Here is an 18193-nt window from a genome sequence, read left to right on the forward strand (position 1 = left end):
CACCTCCCGTTTATGTCTAAAATACTTGAAAAGGTTGTGTCTGTTCAACTGAGCTCCTTCTTACAGGAGAGCAACATCCTTGAAGAGTTTCAGTCAGGTTTCAGGCCCCATCATAGCACAGAAACTGCACTTGTTAAAGTTACAAACGACTTGTTCTTAGCTTCGGACCAAGACTGTATGTCACTATTAGTTCTACTTGACCTTAGTGCTGCATTCGACACTATAGATCACAACATTCTTCTAGATCGCTTACAATATTACACAGGTATTCATGGTCAGGTTTTAAGCTGGTTTAGATCCTACCTGTCTGACCGATACCATTTTGTAGAATTAAATGGTGAATCCTCCAGTTTACTACCAGTTAATTATGGGGTCCCTCAAGGATCAGTTCTAGGACCTCTGCTTTTCTCTATATACTTGCTTCCATTAGGGAACATTATTAGAAGACATGGGATTAGTTTCCATTGTTATGCTGATGACACACAGTTATATATCTCATCAAAACCAGATGAAATAGCCACAGTGTCCAAATTAACTCAGTGCCTTAGAGAGATAAAAGACTGGATGAGCTGCAACTTTCTATTGTTAAACTCCGATAAGACTGAAATACTACTCATAGGTCCAAAAACAAGTGCACATAAACTCTCACAACTTAACTCCCATTTAGAGGGATGTACTATTACAAGTAGCTCGACAGTGAAAGACCTCGGTGTTATATTAGACAGTAACTTGTCTTTTAAAAATCATATCGCCCATACTACCAAAACAGCCTTCTTCCACCTTAGAAACATTGCCAAGCTGAGAAACATCCTGTCTGTATCTGATGCTGAGAAGCTAGTTCATGCGTTCATGACCTCTAGACTGGACTATTGTAATGCATTACTAGGTGGTTGTCCTGCATCTTTAATAAATAGGTTTCAGTTAGTCCAAAATGCAGCTGCCAGAGTTCTCACTAGGACAAGAAAGTATGACCATATAACCCCAATTTTATCATCTCTACACTGGCTACCTGTTAGGTATAGAATTGACTACAAACTGCTGCTACTTACGTACAAGGCTCTTAATGGTTTAGCACCCATGTATCTAACTAGTCTTCTAACACGTTACAATCCTTCACGCTCTCTGAGATCACAAAACTCAGGACTTCTGGTAGTTCCCAGAATATCTAAGTCTACTAAAGGTGGTAGAGCATTTTCTTATTTAGCTCCCAAACTTTGGAATAGTCTTCCCGATAGTGTTCGGGGCGCAGACACACTTTCCCAGTTTAAATGTAGATTAAAAACTCATCTCTTCAGTCAGGCGTACACATAATACATCCCATAATATCATGCACCAGTACATCAGACCAGCGCATTTTTATGAACGGCAGATATGTTAATCCCTTTCCACTGCTTTTCTCTTTGTACCCATCCCGAGGCATCCAGACACTGTACCAGCTCCCATCGTCCTCTGTGGGACGAAGCCTTTGGACATCCACTGAGCCGAGGCCGACTCTAAGAATCCTGAGACATCTCCAGTTAGACTCTGTGGTACTCAGGAGATCAGAAGTCCTTGAACCTCACACCAATACAACATTTGTTTGACTGTATATTACAATCACACCCCCAGTGTCACCCATATGAGGATGGGTTCCCCCTTGAGTCCGGTTCCTCTCAAGGTTTCTTCCTTTACCAATTTAAGGGAGTTTTTCCTTGCCACTGCTGCCTGAGTCATCTCAGACTTGCTCATAGGGGAATAAATACATACACACTGTGAACTATATACATCTAATAATAATCTAGAATTTTTATTCTGTTAATTCTTATTTCTTTTATTATTCGTTATTTCCTTTATCATTAATTATGTTTACCTTCTGCTCTATGTTTATGTTCTGTAAAGCTGCTTTGAGACAATGTCTATTGTAAAAAGCGCTATACAAATAAACTTGAATTGAATTGAATTGAATTGAGTGAAACGTGTCTTCACAGCATTCTAGCTGTCCATCAGCCAGCTTCTTTCAAGAGGTGTGTACAAATATGAATTCTGTTTTATTGTTTACATTCTGTTTACACTGTGGAGCTCCTGTACTAGAAAAAAATTCCTCGTATGTGAAAACATACTTGGCAATAAAGACCTTTCTGATTCTGATTCTGAAAGATTGGTCAATGCTGACGGCATAAAATACAGCAAGAGGTCAGATGACGTGTCCAATGTGATCCAGGGTTTCGATACTGATATCATATCAGCTCAATATCAATTCGGTGCATCCCTCTTTGTCTCAAATGGCTCTGGTTTTGTAATTCATTAAGTGTGCAGGTAGTGTTGGATATATTTTTGGTTTCTGGTGTCTTTATTAATGAATTCTTTGTACTCATGGGCATAAATTTCATTTAACAGTAGGGGGGGACAATAAATCTAAAATTTCTCATGAGCAATTTTTGAAGGGGGACACAAATAATACAATCTAATTGTATTTATAAAGATATGTCCCCACAATGAAAAACTGCTTTTATCATTATTATTGTAGCATGGAGATGCGTCATTATGGTTATTTTCAAAGTTTTTCAATGAAAAAGCAGATTCTTCAAAACTATTTATTGCATTGTTTGTATTGTTTACAGTTAAGCCATTAACATAAAATAAAATATAAACATGGCTGTTATTGTGAAAAATATATATAAAATAAGTAATGTTTTGTAACAAAATCAATTATTAAATAATTTACAGTAACTGCTCTATGTATAAAAACAACAAAACGGCTTTGGCGTGTTAGTTACAGTGCACTATGCAACAAGCTATTGTAAACAAGCTAACGTTAACTAGATAAGATTTTAATCGCTAATATAGCAGATTCATGGAAAATTACATCGGTAATCAGCATTTTTGCCGCAACTAATTTATGAATGAGTCTGAATCAACTACACTAAAGAGAATCGCTTTATTTAAAGTGAATAAAATCCCCTACTTAATGGAGTTTAACATTAATTGAGCCACAACCACACACCTGACTCGTGGGTGCAGAGTAGGTGAGATGAACTGGGAAAGCAGGCACCACTGTGAGGAAGGGGAGGGACGGACGCAACTGTTTCTAAATGCAGTTTTTGTGTTTTTGTTTTTTTTCTACTTACACAATTATTTAGGTATACATATATTTTTCACAATAGAGAGTGCGATATTTTTTAAATAATTTATTTTGGGGGACAATCCTCGGATGGGGGGACAACCCTGGGATTTACGCCCATGTTTGTACCTTATAAAAAGGACTTCACCTCTCTGGTCACTTGGAGGTCAATTGGAACTGCTTTCCAGAGACTCACTGATGACCTCCAGACTAGTAGAAATGGGGGATTCCGCTTCGCTCCCACTATCCGTATTTGTGTTTATGTTGTTAGGTGTTATGTTAGGTGGTTTGCCATTTTGACAGCAGAGCTTAGCAGCACACTGTGTGCTGCAGGAGAGCTCACAGAACGAGTCATGTGACTCAGAGTTCACCATGACATACTCAGGCTGGATGGTGGTGGCGTGGATGCCTTCATCATGAAAGAAGGCCTTCAAGCGCTTTGCCACGCTCATGTAGGAGGCATGGTTTTGGCATTTGATGTGTGCTGTGGCAATGATGCGACTTCCGGCAAGCTGCCAGATGTGGAGCTCGTGCACAGCCAGAACACCTTCGATCTGGCGCAGGCGAGTGCTTAGGAGGCTCACGTCGATCTGCTTGGGAACAGTCTGCAGCAGGATGAGGGCAGACTTCTTCAGGAGCGGGTACGTCGTGTACAGAACAATGCAGACCATGATGAGGCACAGAGTCGGATCCAGGTACAACACCCAGCAGGGCCCCGCTATGTTGGACATGGTGTTTGTGTTGTTGTGTTCTGCAGCACCAAAACCCAGTGTGTGGTTAGGGTGATATTGGTCACTGCAGTGTGTTTTGGCAAAGCACATGTTGTTGCAGGGAAGGTTTGGCTCACATGGACGCCACACAGAGGTGAAGATGATGGCGCTGACCACGACAATGACAGAGCCAAGCGCGTCACACATAACAAGAAGGAAAACACCACGCATGTTCAGCTGGGAAGACGACAACAAACCATGCTCAAGGTCAAGGTCATGCTCGTGCTCAAGGTCAAGGTCAGGCTCGCGCTCCAGTTCGCTGTTCAGCTGCACAGCTGAGAGCTCTGCCACATAAAGACACACAATACAAAGAAAACACAAGAAAAACGTTACACATAACTACATTTTTCATACATAATCACTAGCAAATAAAAATCAAGAACATCAAATACAAAAAACGGCTAGTCAACTAAATAGATGCCTCTGCGTGGTTTGATTAACTAAAATACTAAAGAAAGAAAGAAAGAAAGAAAGAAAGAAAGAAAGAAAGAAAGAAAGAAAGAAAGAAAGACATCTGGGGCCTGTTTCAGAAAGGAAGTTAACCCTGAAATGTATGTTAACCCTGAAATGAGGGAAACACTGGGCTTTCCGTTTCTGAAAGAGAGGTAACTTGTTCTCAAAGTCGGTTACCATAGTAACTTACTCTGTGAACCTAACCTGGTCGGGAGCCGGTTTTCTTCCTTAAACCCAGAGTTTCTTTCGGTCTCCTCCTCTTTTTTTAAAGAGGAAGCGATGTTTAAACACCTCATTCATTGCACACATTTCAGTTACAAAGAGAGCATCAAAGGGAATAAAATGTCCTTTTATGGATGATCCTGTTGATAAAGAGTCTGTATTAATTCCTAGGGAGTTACATTTACATCGGGAGAGGATTTTGAGGCCCAGAGTGGATTTTTTCTCATATCCTTATGTATCCTTTGAGCAGTACCATTTTACTTTACAGTCAATAAGATACAGTACATTCATAATCTCACCCATCCTTACATCAGAAACTTCAGCCATCATGGCCATGCTCTTACATCCAAGCAGATGCTTTGCGTTGCCTTACTTTCTTTGCAAATTGTAGTTTTGCGTATAACATCGGGGATGCAGAACATATTAGTAAGGCTACTGTTTGCAGAGCGGTCAGGAAAGTGTGCCTCGCTCTTAAGCACTTTCTGACAATGTTTGTGTTGTTTCCTGATAAAATAAAATAAAATACTGTTCTTCCGGTTTCACCTCTGATATTATAACAGTTGGGAATTTACTCTAAAATAGTTCTTAATTACTAACTACAAATTACATCTTCAACAAGTATAATTAGATTAATGTAATAATTACTATCTCTAGAAAGTATTGGTCTACTTACTAATTTGGTCTACTTACTTATTAATTACTTTCTAAATCCCACATCAACCTCAACCACTTGAACAATAAGGAGAGACAAGAAACTGCACTTCTAATGCTTTTAAATAAACAATATACAATTGAATGAATTATCCCTGAATGGACCAAAGTGTGTAACTAAAGAGGGTTACATTAAAAATATACCTTTAAAGGCTCCTGGTTTGAACTGAGCTCTGGTTCAATACAGCCTTGTACTCGGGTTGTTTTGTGTCATCTAAATGATCCTGTTTAAGTATGAACCCCTCCAGAAGCACATAAATAAAAAGGAGGAGAGAGCAGTAAAGAAAAAAGCCTCCTCTCACCAGCTGGTCCTCTGCTGTCTGAGTTCACGCCGTTGTTGGTCTTCTCTCCGGTGGATCCACATTCAGTGGACATCTCGGTCTTGCTCATGTTCGTCCTGTTGTGCTTCGACTTGCCGTGACTGTGTGCGTGCGCGTGCCCGTGAAAGAGACACAGCCCCAGCAGGTTGACCACGAGCCCCGCGGCCCCGACGGCGATCACCACGAGCGGGTTCTCGATCTCGTGCGGCTCGGTGAAGCGCTCAATGGCCTCGAGTACAATAGTGAAGCAAAGCGCGGTCAGGAACACGGCGTTGACGAGGGCGCCCATCACCTCAGCACGGATCCAGCCGAACGTGTTCTTGTTGGTGGACTGTGTGCGCTCGGCAAAACGCACCGCCACCAGCGCCACAATCAGCGCCATCACGTCCGACAACATGTATAAAGAGTCCGAGAGCAACGAGAGCGACGCCGTGAGCCGACTCACCACCACCTCGACCACGAAAAAACTGAACGTTAATAACAGCATGCACAGCAAACGGGCGCGCTTCGGTTCACAAGCCATGGTTTCACCGGCACGAGATTTCTGGGAGAATCTGAACATCATTCTACCGATATATTGTATTCTAGATTCTAGAATTGTTCAACCGAATGGTTTTTTTACGATTCCGATTTAATTAAAATTTATTTGTATGGTGCTTTTTACAATGGACGTTGTCTCAAAGCAGCTTTACAGAACATAAACATAAAACAAAAGGTTTTTATAAAGAATAATATAAAGATTATTATAATACAATAATCTAGATTATTATTGGATATATTTAAATGTGTTTGTATTTATTACCCAATGAGCAAGTCTGAGGTGACTCAGGTGACTGTGGTGAGGAAAAACTCCCTTAAATGGTAAATAAAGGAACCTTGAGAGGAACCAGACTCAAAGGGGAACCTCATCCTCATATGGGTGACACTGGAGGGTGTGATTGTAAATATACAGTCTGGCAAATGGGTATTGATGCAAAAGATCACATGTAGTTCACATCTCCTTAGTATAGCAGAGTCTAACTAGAGCTGGTAGATGTCTGCTGCAGGATTCTCAGAGTCGGCCTTGTCTCAGTGGAGGTCCAAAATCTTCATTGCACGGAAGACAATCGGAGCATGTACAATTTCTGTATGTCTCGGGATGGGTAGAAAGAGAGAAGCATTGGAGAGGGATTAACGTAGCTGCTGTTCATAATATTAGCAAGCACTAGATGATAATGTGCATTTGGTCAGATGTATTAGAGCACAATATTATGGGTTGTATTATGTGTACGCCTGACTAAAGGGATGAGTTTTTAATCTACATTTAAACTGGGAAAGTGTGCCTGAGCCCCGGACACTATCAGGAAGACTATTCCAAAGCTTGAGAGCTAAATAAGAAAACGCTCTACTGCCTTTAGTGGATTTAGTTATCCTGGGAACTACCAGGAGTCCTGAGTTTTGTGATCTCAGAGAGCGCGAAGGATTTATAACGTGTTAGAAGACTAGATACATGGGAGCTAAGACATTAAGAGCCTTTTACGCAAGTAGCAGCAGTTTGTAATCAATTCTAAACTTAACAGGTAGCCAATGTAGAGATTATAAAATTGGGGTTATATGATCATACTTTCTTGTCCCTGGTGAGACAACCACCTAGTAATGCATTAAAATAGTCCAGAGGTCATGAACTAGCTTCTCAGCATCAGATACAGACAGGATGTTTCTTAGCTTGGCAATATTTCTAAGGTGGAAGAAGGCTGTTTTTATTAATATGGGCAATATGATTTTCAAACGACAAGTAACTCTCTAATATAACACCCAGGTTTTTCACTGTCAAGCTACTAGTAACAGTATATCCTACTAAATGGAAGTTGAAGTGTGAGAGCTTCTATGTACTTGTTTTTGGACTGATAAGTAGTATTTCTGTCTTATCAGAGTTTAACAACAGAAAATTACAGCTCATCCAATCTTTTATCTCTTTAATAGACTCAGTTAATTTGGACAATTAGCTATTTCACCTGGTTTTGATGCGATATATAACTGTGTATCGTCAGCATAACAGTGGAAACTAATCCCATGTCTTCTAATAATGTTCCCATAAGGGAAGCATGTATATCGAGAAAAGCAGAGGTTCTAGAACTGATCCTTGAGGGACCCTATAATTAACTGCCAATAAACTAGAGGATTCACCATTTAATTCTACAAAATGGTATCGATCAGACAGGTAGGATCTAAACCAACTTAAAGCCTGTCCCTGAATACCTGTGTAATTTTGTAAGCAATTTAGGAGAATCTTGTGATCTATAGTGTTGATTGCAGCACTAAGGTCAAGTAGAACTAATAGTGACATACAGACTTGGTCCGCAGCTAAGAACAAGTCATTTGTAACTTTAACAAGTGCAGTTTCTGTGCTATGATGGGGCCTGAAACCTGATTGAAAATCTTCAAAGATATTGTTCTCCTGTAAGAAGTCGCTTAGTTGACACAACCTTTTCAGTATTTTAGACATAAACGAAAGGTGTGAAATAGGTCTGTAATTTTATAGTTCATTTGAATCCAAATTAGGTTTCTTAATGAGAGGCCTAAAGAAAGATTTAGGGATGTAACCTAAAGATAGCAAGGAGTTGATATTAAGAAGAGGCTCACCAGCTTTATGAAACACTTCTTTCAGTAATTTAGTTAGAATGGGATCTAGTGTACAAGTTGTTGATTTAGCTGTAGTAATAAATACTCTTCCTGTCCTGTATTTGTAAAGCACTGTAGGTGTGAGTGTAGAGCTTTATGTGAGACTGGGTCCAGAGATGCTCTCATATGTTGAACATCAACTATTGTGTTCCTGATTCTCTCAATTTTATCCTGGTTCTCAATTTTATCAGTGAATAATCTCATAAAGTCCTCTCTACTGAACTGTGGTGGAATAGTGTGTCTCTGTTTTTTTTTTTGTTGTTGTTGTTGTTATTCTAGCCACTGTGCTAAATAAGAACCTGGGATTGTTTTGGTTATTTTCTATTAGATAGCTCAGGTGCTCAGCCCTAGCAGCTTTTAGAGCCTGTCTTCATCTGGACATTCTGTCCTTGTATGCAGTTCTAAAAACCTCTAATTTAGTTTTTCTCCACTTTCGCACGAGGTTACTCAGGGTTGCTCTCTTGAGGGTGTGGATATGACAAACAGGGAAGAAAGTGCTAGTTGAATGTTTCATGAATAAGTAGACCTTCAACTGTCGTGTGTAGATAGTCAGTGACTCAGCTTTCTGGACCCTTAGGGGAATTTCATTCCACCACTTTGGTGCCAGAACAGAAGAGAGTCTTGTTGTATACTTACCTCTTACACTGAGAGATGGTGGGACCAGTCAAGCAGTGCTGGTAGATCTGAGGGTGCAAGGTGCAGTGTGAGGAGTGATGAGGGCTTTGAGGTAAGAGGGAGCTGGTCCATTTTTGGCTTTGTAGGAAAGCATCAGTGTTTTAAATCTGGTGTTGGAGCTACTGGAAGCCAGTGGAAGGATCGTGGCAGCTTGGCAGGTGTGTGAGAACTTAGGCAGGTTGAAAACAAGCCATGCAGCTGCATTTTGCATCATTCGCAGATGACAAATTGTGCTCATAGGTGGATATATATATTTAGTGGACTTGTTTATTCAGCTTGCATACTTTTTTTAATGCCATAACCTTATAAACTTCTACTTCTTGTTCCTTTACAACAGTGTCTGCACATTTGTTTCAATGCCATTGTCAGGACCCTGGCAGAGGTGGCTTGGAGACAGACCCGTACGCAGGATAGCTTCAAATGAAAGGGGTTTAATACAATAGGAAGACAAACATAAACCACAACACACAGGGAATACACACTATAATCAATGAAGCCGTGCTGCCATAGGCAATGCGGCTCACATATATACACACACGGACTATCACACACAATGGGGAGCAGGTGTGATGACCGGGGAGGAGCACACGAAGACGGGGCAATCACGTGACACAAACACAAACACAAACGCACATGGCCACAAGTCTGCGCAGATCCATCACGGATCTGCGCTAATCCCTAACAGCCATAGCCTTAGAACCATTTACTTGTACTTTCAACAATGTCAACACATCTCTGTACTGCTATAGCCTTTATATTTATTCACTGTACATATGTTTACATCTATGTACCTATATATATTACATGTCACTTGTCTATTTCCACAATTGCTACTCTTGCAAACTCTATTCTCTACAGTAAGTTGACAGTGCCGGTGGCGGTTGTTGTTAGCCTGGGCCTCGACCAATCTGGTATGGAATCTACACTGACGATTCACATGTTTAAGTTTGGCACATTTTACGCCAGATGTCCTTCCTGATGCAACCCTCTCTAATTATCCAGGCTTGAGACAGGCACAGAAATCACTGGTTTGCCACCCCTGTGGCTAGATTGGGATATTTCTGATGTAAGAAGCACAAAAAACGGTGATAATAGAATTAGTCAGTCATTAATGGGCAATTTATCAGTTTTTAAATTATACATTTTTAAAAATGTATACTCATACTAGAATATATTCTCTATTCCCGTTGACATATCCATTAGAAATATCTATGTTAGAGGGTGTGGATATTTGTTCTTGTCTTATCATTTCTCATGTACTTTGACTAAAACTTTGTTGTTAAACCTAAATCTTAATTAATTATATTCAGAGCTGCTGAGGGTCCAGTTGCTAAATACACTTACATTCGGAACTTAAAATATAATGACATTTTTATATATTAGGAGTAAAGTTACTGTAAATGTAGGCATTTGATTGGCTAAAGTATTTTTTAAGTAACACTTAAGTAATTTTAGTATGGCAGTTTTGGAAAGGGATAGCTTCTTCACTACAGACTTAGATGCTGGACTTGATTTTATCATTATTTGTTTGTTTTTCTTAATAATTTTAAGTCACAATTAACATGAAAAAGTATGTGATTTCATCTTAATTCCTAGGTTTTTTCACTAAGCCTGTGATTTAAATAAGGATGTGCAAGCCTTATTTAAAAATAAGTGTATGTCCACTATTTTCATGTTAACTGTTAAAATACAGCATAATTTCTCCAACCATAAAACAGGCATTGTTTGAAATTGAGTATTAGAAATTTAGCACAAAGACCCAGAACATCAGAAGTTTCTGAAATAATAAAAATATAAAGGATAAATTATGCATTTTGCACATGGTCTCATAAGGAATATATGAAAGTGGATTAAACAATGGATTATTAAGTAAATACTAAAAAGAATGGTCAATGTAAGGCCCAGCTAAGCATTTTGGAAACTACATTTCATCATAGCAAATGAATTCTATAATAGCTGCTAGTTGTATGACATACTGTGATATTTATTCATTCATTCATTCATTTTCTACCGCTTATCCGAACCTCTCGGGCCACGGGGAGCCTGTGCCTATCTCAGGCGTCAATGGGCATCAAGGCAGGATACACCCTGGATGGAGTGCCAACCCATCGCAGGGCACACTGTGATATTTAATGTGTACAATATTATTGTAAGGCTTCAGTAGCCCTTAGGAGGCAGGCAGGATGGTAGCATGTTTTGGCACCAATCTGACATGAGCTTACAAGAACAGTGGTCTAAAAAGTCTTTTCATTTTGGGCTAATTTAAAAGAACATCATGTGCCCTTCTTGTATAAGGCTTGTATATAAGCTTTTACTTATTCAACACACACTCATAGCCTAACATGTCAAATTAAAGAAAACAAGTGAAACTTTTTGCCATACCTCATATTTGAGTATTACAGAGTGATGAACTATGTGCTGTCAAAGAAATTATTCCAACTTCAAAATGGCTACAGTTTAAATCCTTGATATCATTTCTGCCCACGCAACCCGGCCCCAGATAAGCGGTAGAAAATGGATGGATGGATGGATGATAACACAACATTTACATTTGGTTGTTTCATGAGTCATGAGCATCAGAATTATATCTGCAGCAGAAACATGTTTCACACAAAAATTCACTAATTGAAAAAAGAATTACACTAAAAGAATTGTGTACTTGTTAATATGGTTATACCTTCCATAACATTTATGGAAAGAGTCTCCAGTGTCAGCACTTTGTAACAGTCGGTATGATTTAGCTCTATGTGGGACACATTAATAAATGAAAAAAGTGTTGTGTTCATAATCATAATTTGAATCAGTTGTGCATCCTCTTCAAATTTGTTTGAAATGATGTCCAGTTATCATTTTAGAGATTATAATTTAAATGAGCTCCAATGTATAAAGCTTGGCTATGAGTTAATAATGGCTTTGTCTGCAGTCATCACAACCAGCAGTCTACCCTGTCATGTTAGGATTATCAGAAACAGATCGAATTTTCTACACAAATGGACACATACAATTAGTTGACCTTGAGTCAAGTCAAGTAGAGAAGTCAAGAAGCTTTTATTGTCATTTCAACCATATGTAGCTGACGCAGTACATAGTGAAATAAGATGTTTCTCCAGGACCACGATGCTACTGTACATAGAACAAAACACAGCTATATACTATAGAACAACACAGAGCTAAGGACTTAAAGCAAGTTATTCCTAGCTACATAAAGTGCATTTGTGCAACCTAGTGCAAACAGTGCGGGACAAAAAATAAATACACAAAGCAGCGCCGACCGGTGTACATACTGTATATTCTATAGAACGTGCAAAAATCAAGGAATAACACAATATAGTAGCATCGGTTATTTGAGGTGAGGTAATGATTTGTGCAAAACAGCAATTGACTGGATGTACAAAGGTAGCAAAAACTGTGCAAAACAGCATGTAAACAGTTTAATATGGAGGTGCTGTAGACATGTAGATTGGAGGAGTGTGTATTTGGTGCAGATCAGTGCAGTCCACACAGTTGAGTTTGAGTGTGTGTGTGTGTGTGTGTGTGTGTGTGTGTGTGTGTGTGTGTGTGTGTGTGTGTGTGTGTGTGTGTGTGTGTGTGTGTGTGTGTGTGTGTGTGTGTGTGTGTGTGTGGACTCAGTACAGATCAGTTCAATTGTTGAGGAGTCTGATGTCTTGTAGAAAGAAACTGTTAGAGTCTGGTTGTCAGGGCCCGAATGCTTCGGTACCTTTTTCCAGCGAGAGGGGGGGGTTTTCTTGTTTCTGTAGTCCTAAACCACATGCCCCTGCTCGTCGTGTCACTCATTTAACTCTTTAACTGCAAAACGGTTTACTGATGTTTTTAAAAACACAAACATGGCCTTCTCAGTGTCCACTCACCATTATAATACTGATGAGTTAACATCATTATTTTATTCTTCTTGTGAGAATGCACTGGACATTGCTGCCCCTTTCAGGACTATGCATGCTAAGCCTAAATCTGAACCATGGCTGAACGACACTACCCGTGCTGCAAGGCGTGAGTGCAGGAGAGCTGAACGCCAATGGAAATAAGATAGGCTGCAGGTTTCGTTTGATATCTTGAAAGACAGCTTGTTCAAATATCAAAAAACTGTAATGGAAAAGTCAAGGTATTTCTCTAGTCATCGCAAAAAATTCTCATAAATCTCGTGTTCTGTTCAACACTATAAATTCTGTTTTACATACATCTCAACAAATAAGTTTGGAATTTTCCAAAGAAACGTGAAAATTTTTTGCAGTTTTTTAACGACAAGATTATGACTGTTAGAGCCAATATTGTTCACCCTTCTGCTGATATGTCTTCTTTCCCTGTGTGCTCCTCTGTTTTCAATCAGTTTGAGCCAGTGTCTCTTGCTTGTTTAAAAGACATCATTGACATCATAAAAAAGAATCCATTTTGTTGTCCCTCGGACATTATTTCCCCAGATTTCCTAAAGAAGGTTTTTGAAACCGTTGGCCTTAACATACTGACGATTGTAAATAGTAGTCTCACTCATGGAGTTGTACCCCTACATTTTAAACACGCCATAGTGGAACCACTGATTAAAAAAACCTAACTTGGATTCATCGGTTCTTGCTAATTTTAGACCCATTTCAAAACTCCCGTTTCTTTCCAAAATATTGGAAAAAGATGTTTTTAATCAATTATTAGCCTATCTAGACTTGCATGGCTTGTAAGAGTCGTACCAATCTGGTTTTAAATCACAGCACGGAAACGGCCCTGTTAAAAGTTTATAATGATTTATTATTGACCACTGATGCAAGTAAAAACCTGGGAGTTTTAATGGACAGTGACTTTAAACTAGAAAAACAGATTAATTTGGTAGTGAGATCATGTTTTTTTTTTCAGTTAAGGCAATTATCTAAAGTCAAGTCATTTGTATCTTTTACTGATTTTGAGAGGGTCATCCATGCTTTTATATCATCCTGCCTGGACTATTGTAGTAGTCTCTATGTAGGCATTGGTGAGGCATCTCTAACACGTTAGCAGAGGGTACAAAACGCAGCTGCACGTTTATTAACGGGGACACGCAAACACATTACACCTATATTGGCTTCCCTTCATTGGTTGCCCGTTCATTTTAGAATTGATTTCAAGATTTTACTTTTAGTTTATAAATCATTAAATAATATTGGTCCTAAGTATCTCTCAGAGCTATTAAAACCACATGCTCCATCCAGAGCTCTTAGGTCTGCTGGGCAACTGCTTTTAGCATCCCCCAATGCAAGATTAAAGAGCAGAGGTGACCGTGTCTTTGCAGTTGCAGCCCCCAAACTCTGGAATAAGTTGCCTTTGTACATTAGGCAGTCTCCTTCACTTGCTGTTTTTAAATCACATATTTGAATGATGCAGCATACAACACAGTATGAGAGTTACCTGTTAGGAGTTCTTTTTAGTGTGTGTTACTAATTATTGTATTTATTGCATTTTTATTAGTCTTTTATTTAGTTTTTATTTATTTTACTATTATTATTATTATTATTATTATTATTTTATGCTTTTTAGTTTTATTGTTTATTTTATATTGTTTGTACAGCACTTTGGTGAACACCTGTTTTAAAAAGGTGCTCTATAAATAAACTTTGATTTGATTTGATTTGAAGTGTGTGTGTGTGTGTGTGTGTGAGGGGTGTGTGGGGTCATCCACAATGCTGTTGGCTTTGTGGATGCAGCGTGTGGTGTAAATGTCTGTAATAGAGGAAAGAGAGACTCCAATGATCTTGTCTTTCTGTGTTTCAACAAATTGAATTGTTTTTTTTTTTGTGACAAACCTTTGACATATACTTTGGAGAGATGCTTTCAGAATTTTCACCAGGTCTTTAATTCACTTCCTTTTCATGGTGTTCGTGTACAAAAATGTCAACAAAATTAAACTTACATAAAAATATATCGGATTAATATTTTCTATTTTATTTCTTTTTTTTATATATAAATCTGTTAATCAACCTGTTCTGATCAAAACTACTAAACATTTGAAAAAATCCAGAATTTTAACTTTTTACAAAAATACAAACAATCAAAGATTACAAACAACATTGTCTTTCATGCACGTTATTGTGCAGCATTAGATTTTAACTTTTTGGCCCCATTGACTGCCATTATAACCACATTTTTTCATTGCATGACCATGACACAAAATACACAGAGCAGATTTGTTTCATTTGTCAGAACAGTGATCAGGAAATTTCTCTTGTGAATCTTTTCCCAGTTGATTCACTTCATGTTTGAAGCAAGACACATAACTATTGTCTCAGGTCTGTCTCTATGGATGCACCGATACCACTTTAGGTTCTGGATCCAGGATGAAGTGGTTACTGAATAAGAACAAATAAATAAATTATAAAATGAAGCCTTTTCCCATGCTCCTTCTCCTAGCACCAGTGTTGTCAACCTTTTGTCACTCAAAAGCACAAATCCAGAAGTTCCATATTAACCAGACATTTTCTCAATGTAACTCATGTTTTCAATTTAACAATTACAGAAAGGTGTGTGTGGAAGTAAACAACCCTTTTGCCATTATTTCCTTTCATTTATCATTCAGGTAATGGTAAGCTGAAGACCCTTGCTTTTGGTTTCTCTTACGTGGCCTCTGAGTGAAACGGCCAGCTTCTTTCAAGAGGTGTGTACAAATATGAATTCTGTTTTATTGTTTACATGAAAGATTGGTCAATGCTGACGGTTCCGCTTCGCTCCCACTATCCGTATTTGTGTTTATGTTGTCAGATGGTTTGCCATTTTGACAGCAGACCTTAGCAGCACACTGTGTGCTGCAGGAGAGCTCACAGAACGAGTCGTGTGACTCGGAGCTCACCATGACATACTCAGGCTGGATGGTGGTGGCGTGGATGCCTTCATCATGAAAGAAGGCCTTCACGTGATTTGCCACGCTCATGTAGGAGGCATGGTTTTGGCATTTGATGTGTGCTGTGGCAATGATTCGACTTCCAGCAAGCTGCCAGATGTGGAGCTCGTGCACAGCCAGAACACCTTCAATCTGGCGCAGGCGAGCGCTTAGGCGGCTCACGTCGATCTGCTTGGGAACAGTCTGCAGCAGGATGAGGGCAGACTCCTTCAGGAGCGGGTATGTTGTGTACAGAACAATGCAGACCATGATGAGGCACAGAGTCGGATCCAGGTACAACACCCAGCAGGGCCCCGCTATGTTGGACATGGTGTTTGTGTTGTTGTGTTCTGCAGCACCAAAACCCAGTGTGTGGTTAGGGTGATATTGGTCACTGCAGTGTGTTTTGGCAAAGCACATGTTGTTGCAGGGAAGGTTTGGCTCACATGGACGCCACACAGAGGTGAAGATGATGGCGCTGACCACGACAATGACAGAGCCAAGCGCGTCACCCATAACATGAAGGAAAACACCATGCATGTTCAGCTGGGAAGACGACGACAAACCATGCTCAAGGTCAAGGTCATACTCGTGCTCAAGGTCAAGGTCAGGCTCGCGCTCCAGGTCGCTGTTCAGCTGCACGGCTGAGAGCTCTGCCACATAAAGACACACAATACAAAGAAAACACAAGAAAAACGTTACACATAACTACATTTTTCATACATAATCACTAGCAAATAAAAACCAAGAACATCAAATACAAAAGACAGCTAGTCAACTAAATAGATGCCTCTGCATGGTTTGATTACCTGTAAAGAAAGAAAGAAAGAAAGAAAGAAAGAAAGAAAGAAAGAAAGAAAGAAAGAAAGAAAGAAAGAAAGAAAGAATCTGGTTTGAACTGAGCTCTGGTTCAATACAGCCTTGTACTCGGGTTGTTTTGTGTCATCTAAATGATCCTGTTTAAGCATGAACCCCTTCAGAAGCACATGAATAAAAAGGAGAGAGCAGTAAAGAAAAAAGCCTCCTCTCACCAGCTGGTCCTCTGCTGTCTGAGTTCACGCCGTTGTTGGTCTTCTCTCCGGTGGATCCACATTCAGTGGACATCTCGGTCTTGCTCATGTTCGTCCTGTTGTGCTTCGACTTGCCGTGACTGTGTGCGTGCGCGTGCCCGTGAAAGAGACACAGCCCCAGCAGGTTGACCACGAGCCCCGCGGCCCCGACGGCGATGACCACGAGCGGGTTCTCGATCTCGTGCGGCTCGGTGAAGCGCTCGATGGCCTCGAGTACAATAGTGAAGCAAAGCGCGGTCAGGAACACGGCGTTGACGAGGGCGCCCATCACCTCAGCACGGATCCAGCCGAACGTGTTCTTGTTGGTGGACTGTGTGCGCTCGGCAAAACGCACCGCCACCAGCGCCACAATCAGCGCCATCACGTCCGACAACATGTGGAAAGAGTCCGAGAGCATCGCGAGCGACGCCGTGAGCCGACTCACCACCACCTCGACCACGAAAAAACTGAACGTTAATAACAGCATGCACAGCAAACGGGCGCGCTTCGGTTCACAAGCCATGGTTTCACTGGAGACTCTGAACATCATTCTACCGATATATCGAATTCCTGAAGATTCTAGAACTGTTCAACCGAATGTTTTTTTTTTTTTTTTTCGATTCAACTCAAATGTATTTATTTATATGGCGCTTTTAACAACTGACATTGTCTTAAAACAGCTTTACAGAACATAAACATACAGCAAAAGGTTAATATAAAGAATAATATAAAGATTAATAGAATACAAAAATTCAAGATTAATATTAGATATATTTAAATGTGTTTGTATTTATCCCCAATGAGCAAGTCTGAGGTGACTGTGGTGAGGAAAAACTCCCTTAAATGGTAAATAAAGGAACCTTGAGAGGAACCGGACTCAAAGGGAAACCTCATTCTGGAGGGTGTGATTGTAAAATACAGTCAAACAAATGTTGTATTGATGCAAAAGATCACATGGAGTTCACATCTCTTTAGTATCGCATACAGTAGTATAACTGGAGCTGGTAGATCTCTAGATCCTGCAGGATTCTCAGAGTCGGCCTCATCTCAGTGGAGGCCCAAAATCTTCAATGCACGGAAGACAATTGGAGCATGTACAATTTCTGTATGTCTCGGGATGGGTAGAAAGAGAGAAGCATTGGAGAGGGATTAACGTAGCTGCTGTTCAAAATATTAGCAAGCACTAGATGATAATGTGCATTTGGTCAGATGTATTAGAGCACAATATTATGGGTTGTATTATGTGTACGCCTGACTAAAGGAATGAGTTTTTAATATACATTTAAACTGGGAAAGTGTGCCTGAGCCCTGGACACTATCAGGAAGTCTATTCCAAAGCTTGGGAGCTAAATAAGAAAACGCTCTACCGCCTTTAGTGG

At 39.8% G+C, this 18193-nt stretch overlaps 2 protein-coding genes across 2 annotated transcripts; both read right to left on the reverse strand.

Moving 5' to 3' along the window:
• Positions 1-3152: 3152 nt before the first annotated feature.
• LOC113655673 (zinc transporter 1-like) lies at positions 3153-6156 on the reverse strand. Its single transcript, XM_047801485.1, has 2 exons — positions 5559-6156; positions 3153-4154 (listed from the first exon to the last, which is right to left on the reverse strand). The coding sequence occupies exons 1-2, from the start codon at positions 6139-6141 to the stop codon at positions 3268-3270; spliced, it is 1470 nt and encodes a 489-aa protein (XP_047657441.1). The 5' UTR covers positions 6142-6156; the 3' UTR covers positions 3153-3267.
• An 8570-nt stretch (positions 6157-14726) lies between these two features.
• Positions 14727-17377, reverse strand: LOC113655674 (zinc transporter 1-like). The gene is made up of 2 exons (XM_027166362.2): positions 16797-17377; positions 14727-16418 (listed from the first exon to the last, which is right to left on the reverse strand). Exons 1-2 carry the CDS (start codon positions 17362-17364, stop codon positions 15568-15570), a joined length of 1419 nt encoding a protein of 472 aa, XP_027022163.1. The 5' UTR covers positions 17365-17377; the 3' UTR covers positions 14727-15567.
• Between the last annotated feature and the right edge of the window lie 816 nt (positions 17378-18193).

The sequence above is a fragment of the Tachysurus fulvidraco genome, chromosome 16 (genome assembly GCF_022655615.1).
Source record: "Tachysurus fulvidraco isolate hzauxx_2018 chromosome 16, HZAU_PFXX_2.0, whole genome shotgun sequence".
Classification (NCBI taxonomy): Eukaryota; Metazoa; Chordata; class Actinopteri; order Siluriformes; family Bagridae; genus Tachysurus; species Tachysurus fulvidraco.